Source organism: Schistocerca piceifrons, unplaced genomic scaffold, assembly GCF_021461385.2.
Source record: "Schistocerca piceifrons isolate TAMUIC-IGC-003096 unplaced genomic scaffold, iqSchPice1.1 HiC_scaffold_2386, whole genome shotgun sequence".
Lineage (NCBI taxonomy): Eukaryota > Metazoa > Arthropoda > Insecta > Orthoptera > Acrididae > Schistocerca > Schistocerca piceifrons.
The window spans coordinates 114,679-123,171 of NW_025728322.1; the positions used below are offsets into that span (position 1 = coordinate 114,679).

General features: G+C 39.6%; 1 protein-coding gene across 1 annotated transcript; it reads left to right on the forward strand.

Annotated features, from left to right (window-relative positions):
* Positions 1 to 7,404: 7,404 nt before the first annotated feature.
* On the forward strand, positions 7,405 to 8,253 carry LOC124742941 (piggyBac transposable element-derived protein 4-like; the record flags this gene model as incomplete). The annotated part of the gene is made up of 1 exon (XM_047248831.1): positions 7,405 to 8,253. A coding segment is annotated over exon 1 (849 nt), but the record flags the coding sequence as incomplete, so codon positions are not given.
* Between the last annotated feature and the right edge of the window lie 240 nt (positions 8,254 to 8,493).

Below are 8,493 nucleotides of genomic sequence, written 5' to 3' on the forward strand. Positions count from 1 at the left end.
TATTGATTTTGGACGTAATGTGAGTGTTCCATCGTCATTAGGAGGCCCTGAACGTTACAATTAACAATCAGTTTAGCGTCGGATACAAAAAACTAGACTCACAGGAGAACAACCATAAGGTGCCCGCGGCAGCAACAGACCCTTGCGGACAAGTCGGCAGAATGACGATGTATTGAATCTACACGCAATATGAGTTTTCCATCGTCATTAGGAGGTCATGAACGTTACAATTAACTGTCAGCTTTGCGTCGGATTCGAAACTGCAGTCTCACAGGAGAACCTCCATAAGGTGCCAGAGGCAGCAAGAGACTCTTGGAGACAAGTCGGCTGGAGGACGATGTATTGAATTTCGTTGCAATTTGAGTGTTCCAACGTCATTAGGAGGCACTGAACGTTACAATTAACTTGCAGTTTCGCGACGGATTCGTAAATCTACACTCACAGGAGACGGACCATATGGTACCCAAGGAGTCAAGTCGGCTGGAGGACTATGTATTGAATCTCGACGCAATTTGAGTGTTCCATATTCGTTAGGAGGCCCTTAACGTTACAATTAACCATTAGTCTTGCGTCGGATATGAAAATCTAAACGCACAGGAGCATGACCATAAGGTGCCATTGGCAGCAATAACCCTTGGAGACATGTCGGCTGGTGGACGATGTATTGAATCGCGACGCAGTTAGAGTGTCCCATCGTCATTATGAGACCCTGAACGTTACATTAACTATCAGTTTTTAGTCTGATTCGCAAATTTAGACTCACTGGAGAACGACGATAAGGTGCCCGAGGCAGCAATAGATCCTTGGAGTCAAGTCGGCTGGAGGACGATGTATTGAATTTCGACGCAATTTGAGTGTTCCATAGTCATTAGGAGGCGTTGAACATTACAATTAACTATCAGTTATGCGTCGGATTCTAGGTTCCGATGCTCCACTTCAGGTTTACTCCATCCCTTGGACTTAAGTACAAGAAGACTGACTCTTCTTACGGAGAATGTTTTGAACCATTCCTGTGACAAAAGTTATAGATTCCGATGCTTCATTTCAGGTTTACTGTATCCCTCTGACCATCTTATTGACGATGAAACACAGAAATAGCATCTGAATTAAATACAAAAGGCACATTGCCGACTTAAGTACCAGAAGACTGACTCTTCTTACTGACTTTGTATGAACCATTCCTGTGACACTAGTTATAGATTCCGATGCTTCACTTCAGGTTTACTGTATCCCTTGGACCTCCTTATTGACGATGAATCACAGAAATTGCATCGGAATTAAATACAAATGTCTAAATGCCGACCTAAGTACAAGAAGACTGACACTTCTTGCTGTCTATGTTTTGAACCATTCCTGTGACGATAGTAATAGATTCCGATGCTTCACTTCAGGTTTACTGTATCCCATGGACCCTCTTATTGACGACGAAACACAGAAATAGCATCGGATATAAATACAAAAGGCCCAATGCCGACTTAAGTACATGTAGACTGATTCTTCCTACTGTCTATTTTTGAACCATTCCTGTGACACTAGTTATAGATTCGATGCTTCATTTCAGATTAACTGTATCCCTCTGACCTTCTTTTTGACGATTTAACACAGAAATTGCATCGGAATTAAATACAATAGGCACAATGCCGACTTAAGTGCAAGAAGACTGACTCTTCTTACTGACTATATCTTGATCCATTCCTGTGACAGTAGTTATAGAATCCGATGCTTCACTTCAGATTTACTGTATCCCTTGGACCTTCTTATTGACCATGAAACACAGAAACTACATCGGTATTAAATACAAAAGTCTAAATGCCGACTTAGGTAGAAGAAGACTGACTCTTCTTACTGTCTATGTTTTGAACCATTCCTGTGACGCTAGTTATAGATTCCGATGCTTCACTTCGGGGTTACTGTATCCCTTGTACCTTCTTATTGACGACGAAACACAGAAATTGCATCGGAATTAAATACAAAAGGAACAATGCCGACTTAAGTACAAGAAGACTGACTCTTCTTACTGACTATGATTTGAACCATTCCTGTGACACTAGTTATAGATTCCGATGCTTCACTTCTGGTTCACTGTATCCCTCAGACCTCCGTATTGATGATGAAACACAGAAATGGCATGGGAATTAAATACAAAAGGCACAATGGCGACTTAAGTACAAGAAGACTGACTCTTCTTACTGACTATGTTTTGAACCATTCATGTGACACTAGTTATAGATTCCGATGCTTCACTTCAGGTTTACTGTATCCCTAGGACCTTCTTATTGACGATGAAACACAGAAATTGCATCGGAATTAAATACAATAGGCACAATGCCGACTTAAGTGCAAGAAGACTGACTCTTCTTACTGACTATATCTTGATCCATTCCTGTGACAGTAGTTATAGATTCCGATGCTTCACTTCAGATTTACTGTATCCCTTGGACCTTCTTATTGACAATGAAACACAGAAACTACATCGGTATTAAATACAAAAGTCTAAATGCCGACTTAAGTAGAAGAAGACTGACTCTTCTTACTGTCTATGTTTTGAACCATTCCTGTGACGCTAGTTATAGATTCCGATGCTTCACTTCGGGGTTACTGTATCCCTTGTACCTTCTTATTGACGACGAAACACAGAAATTGCATCGGAATTAAATACAAAAGGCACAATGCCGACTTAAGTACAAGAAGACTGACTCTTCTTACTGACTATGTTTTGGACCAATCGTGTGACACTAGTTATAGATTCTGATGCTCCACTTCAGCTTTACTGTATCTCTCTGACCGTCGTATTGACGATGAAAGACAGAAATTGCATCGGAAATAAATACAAAATGCACAATGCCGACTTTAGTACATGCAGACTGAATCTTCCTACTGTCTATGTTTTGAACCATTCCTGTGACACTAGTTATAGATTGCGATGCAACATTTCAGGTTTACTGTATCCCTTGAACCTTCTTATTAAAGATGAAACACAGATAGTGCATCGGATTTAAACACAAAAGGCACAATGCCAACTTAAGTACAAGAAGACTGACTCTTCCTACTGTCTAAGTTTTGAACCATTCCTGTGACTCTAGTTATGGATTCCGATGCTTCACTTCAGGTTTCCTGTATCCCTCTGACCTTCTTTTTGACGATGAAACACAGAAATTCCACCGGAATTAAATACAAAAGGAACAATGCCGACTTAAGTACAAGAAGACTGACTCTTCTTACTGACTATGATTTGAACCATTCCTGTGACACTAGTTATAGATTCCGATGCTATACTTCTGGTTTACTGTATACCTTGGTGCTTCTTATTGACGATGAAACACAGAAATTGCATCGGAATTAAATACGATAGGCACAATGAATTCTTAAGTACAAGAAGACGGTCCCTTCTTACTGTCTATGTTTTGAACCATTCCTGTGACAAAAGTTCTAGATTCCGATGGTTCACTTCAGGTATACTGTATCCCTCTGACCATCTTATTGACGATGAAACACAGAAATTGAATCGGAATTGAGTACAAAAGCCACAAGGCCGACTTAAATACAAGAAGACTGACTCTTCCTACTGTCTTTGTTTTGAACGAATCCTGTGACTTTAGTTATAGATTCCGATGCTTCACGTCAGGTTTACTGTATCCCTTGGACCTTCTTATTGGCGACGAAACACAGAAATTGCATCGGAATTAAATAGAAAAAGCACAATGCCGACTTAAGTACAAGAAGACTGTCTCTTCCTACTTTGTATGTTTTGAACCATTCCTGTGACACTACTTATAGATTCCGATGCTTCACTTCAGGTTTACTCTATCCCTCTGACCTTCTTTTTGACGATGAAACACAGAAAATGCATCGGAATTAAATAGAAAGGGCACAATGCCGACTTAAGTACAAGAAGACTGACTCTTCTTACTGACTATATTTGGAGCAATTCCTGTGACACTAGTTATAGATTCAGATGCTTCACTTCAGGTTTACTGTGTCCTCTGACCTTCTTATTGACGATGAAACACAGAAATAGCACCTGAATTAAATACAAAAGGCACATTGCCGACTTAAGTACTAGAAGAATGACTCTTCTTGCTGACTTTGTATGAACCATTCCTGTGTCACTAGTTATAGATTCCGATGCTTCACTTCAGGTTTACTGTATCCCTTGGTCCTTCTTATTGACGATGAAAGACAGATATTGCATCGGAATTAAATACAAAAGGCACAATGAATACTTAAGTACAAGAAGACGGTCCCTTCTTACTGTCTATGTTTTGAACCATTCCTGTGACAAAAGTTCTAGATTCCGATGGTTCACTTCAGGTATACTGTATCCCTCTGACCATCTTATTGACGATGAAACACAGAAATTGAATCGGAATTGAGTACAAAAGCCACAAGGCCGACTTAAATACAAGAAGACTGACCCTTCTTACTGACTATGTTTTGAACCATTCCTGTGACACTAGTTATAGATTCCGAAGCTTCACTTCAGCTTTACTGTATCCCTTGGACCCTCTTATTGACGATGAAACACAGAAATAGCATCTGAATTAAATACAGAAGGCACATTGCCGACTTAAGTACAAGATGACTGACTCTTCTTACTGACTATATCTTGATCCATTGCTGTGACACTAGTTAAAGATTCCGATGCTTCACTTCAGGTTTGCTGTATCCCTAGGACCTTCTTATTTACGATGAAACACAGAAATTGCATCGGAACTAAATACATATGGCACATTGCCGACTTAAGTACTAGAAGACTGACTCTTCTTACTGACTCTGTATGAACCATTCATGTGGCACTAGTTATAGATTCCGATGCTTCACTTCAGGTTTACTGTATCCCTTGGTCCTTCTTATTGACAATGAAAAACAGAAATTGCATCGGAATTAAATACAAAAGGCACAATGAATACTTAAGTACAAGAAGACGAACCCTACTTACTGTCTATGATTTGAACCATTCCTGTGACAAAAGTTCTAGATTCCGATGCTTCACTTCAGTTTTACTGTACCCCTCTGACCTTCACATCAACGATGAAACACTGATATTGCTTCGGAATTAAATACAAAGGGCACAATGCCAACTTAAGTACAAGAAGACTGACTCTTCTTACTGACTATGATTTGAACCATTCCTGTGACACTAGTTATAGATTCCGATGCTTCACTTCTGGTTTACTGTATCCCTCAGACCTCCGTATTGATGATGAAACACAGAAATGGCATGGGAATTAAATACAAAAGGCACAATGCCGACATAAGTACAAGAAGACTGACTCTTCTTACTGACTATGTTTTGAACCATTCATGTGACACTAGTTATAGATTCCGATGCTTCACTTCAGGTTTACTGTATCCCTAGGACCTTCTTATTGACGATGAAACACAGAAATTGCATCGGAATTAAATACAATAGGCACAATGCCGACGTAAGTGCAAGAAGACTGACTCTTCTTACTGACTATATCTTGATCCATTCCTGTGACAGTAGTTATAGATTCCGATGCTTCACTTCAGATTTACTGTATCCCTTGGACCTTCTTATTGACCATGAAACACAGAAACTACATCGGTATTAAATACAAAAGTCTAAATGCCGACTTAAGTAGAAGAAGACTGACTCTTCTTACTGTCTAAGTTTTGAACCATTCCTGTGACGCTAGTTATAGATTCCGATGCTTCACTTCGGGGTTACTGTATCCCTTGTACCTTCTTATTGACGACGAAACACAGAAATTGCATCGGAATTAAATACAAAAGGCACAATGCCGACTTAAGTACAAGAAGACTGACTCTTCTTACTGACTATGTTTTGGACCAATCCTGTGACACTAGTTATAGATTCTGATGCTCCACTTCAGCTTTACTGTATCTCTCTGACCGTCGTATTGACGATGAAAGACAGAAATTGCATCGGAAATAAATACAAAATGCACAATGCCGACTTTAGTACATGCAGACTGAATCTTCCTACAGTCTATGTTTTGAAACATTCCTGTGACACTAGTTATAGATTCCGATGCAACATTTCAGGTTTACTGTATCCCTTGAACCTTCTTATTGAAGATGAAACACAGATAGTGCATCGGATTTAAACACAAAAGGCACAATGCCAACTTAAGTACAAGAAGACTGACTCTTCCTACTGTCTAAGTTTTGAACCATTCCTGTGACTCTAGTTATGGATTCCGATGCTTCACTTCAGGTTTCCTGTATCCCTCTGACATTCTTTTTGACGATGAAACACAGAAATTCCACCGGAATTAAATACAAAAGGAACAATGCCGACTTAAGTACAAGAAGACTGACTCTTCTTACTGACTATGATTTGAACCATTCCTGTGACACTAGTTATAGATTCCGATGCTATACTTTTGGTTTACTGTATACCTTGGTCCTTCTTATTGACGATGAAACACAGAAGTTGCATCGGAATTAAATACGATAGGCACAATGAATTCTTAAGTACAAGAAGACGGTCCCTTCTTACTGTCTATGTTTTGAACCATTCCTGTGACAAAAGTTCTAGATTCCGATGGTTCACTTCAGGTATACTGTATCCCTCTGAGCATCTTATTGACGATGAAACACAGAATTTGAATCGGAATTGAGTACAAAAGCCACAAGGACGACTTAAATACAAGAAGACTGACCCTTCTTACTGACTATGTTTTGAACCATTCCTGTGACACTAGTTATAGATTCCGATGCTTCACTTCAGCTTTACTGTATCCCTTGGACCCTCTTATTGACGATGAAACACAGAAATAGCATCTGAATTAAATACAGAAGGCACATTGCCGACTTAAGTACAAGATGACTGACTCTTCTTACTGACTATATACTGACTATATACTAGTTAACTCTTTGGAGCACGGTGGTATACATAGTATACCACCTTTTGAAAATTTTCTTGGCTCTTTGCACAGTGGTTTAACTGCACGACCACCACTCTAATATGCTCACCTAGTTCTCTACTTATCAGACAGATGGCACTCACTGCCTATAAGGAATCAGTTCCCGCCAAGAATTGCATAGATTACAACTGTGAAAGCTGCGTGCTGAGTTGTGCATGGTTTTTGCGTGTGAATAGTGGTTTATAACGAATTTCTTGTTGCGCCTGTGTTTTTTCCATATCTTGGACGTCACAGCTACGGTATGAACCCATGTATACATTCATATGCACAATCTTCCGTTATTTATATACAATTTATTTTGGTGGTATATTATTTGTACCACCGTGCATGTAGCAGTATTCTATTGCATTTCGTTTCCTAGTATAAAATTCGAAATCCTCCGCTACAAAGTTTAGTTTTTAATTGTGTTGTGACTTATTTTAGCTCTTTCTCCATTTTGTTTTGCTTACGTATTCTTTACTTGGATTCAGGCTGTTGTTTGAAAATGAAAATGTCAAGAAGAGGCTTACGAGATGAAGAAATCGAACGATTATTGTGTGAAATTCCATCAGACGAGGATTCCACTGTTGACACCACAGATGACGAATCTGATTATGAAGCAAGCATTGTTGCGGAGGCTATTGTGTCGTCTGAAGGCGAAGTTTCAGAGAGCGAGGAAGAAAGTGAGTCCACTCCGCCAAAACGCGCTGCTGACACAGCGCCAACTTGGGGACAACAATTCAATGCTACCTCAGGAATGCAGTTCGACAGTGAATCAGGACCAAGTGCTTTTATTAGGGACATTGATGATCCAGAACCTATCGATATATTCGAAAAAATATTTCCAAAAGAGCTAGTTCAGCTAATCGTTTTCCAAACAAATTTATATGCGACGCAATCTGGCAAGTCTTTCACTCCAACAACTGACAATGAAATACGAACTTTCCTGGGAATCAACATTTTGATGGGTATAAAGCGTATGCCAGCATACAGAGACTACTGGTCTAGTGCCCCAGAACTTCATGATCGTTATATTGCATCTCTGATGGCAGTAAATCGGTTTGGATGGTTACTGAGGAACATTCATCTGAATGATAACACATTGCATCCAGAAAAAGGACACCCAGGTTATGACAAACTGTACAAGCTGCGACCAGTGATCAAGATACTATCTGAATCTTTTTCCAAGTGTTACCAACCCAGCAAACACCTAGCAATTGATGAGTCAATGATCAAATTCAAAGGCCGCAACAGTATGAAACAATACATGAGAGATAAACCCATAAAGCGTGGTTACAAAGTGTGGATGCTGTGTGACAAGACCTCTTACAACTTGAAATTTGATATTTACACCGGAAAAGTAGGTGACACAGTGCAAACAGGCCTTGGGGAGCATGTAGTGCTGAGTTTGTCCTCTGAACTCGTAAATAAAGGCCATTATCTTTATTTCGACAACTATTTCAATAGCTATAACTTGTTGGCTGGTTTACAGCAGAGAAACATATATGCCTGTGGGACAGTTCAACCAACAAGGAAACATTTACCCAAATTAAAAACAGACAAAGAATTAAGCAGAGGTGAATTTGACTGGAGGGTCAGC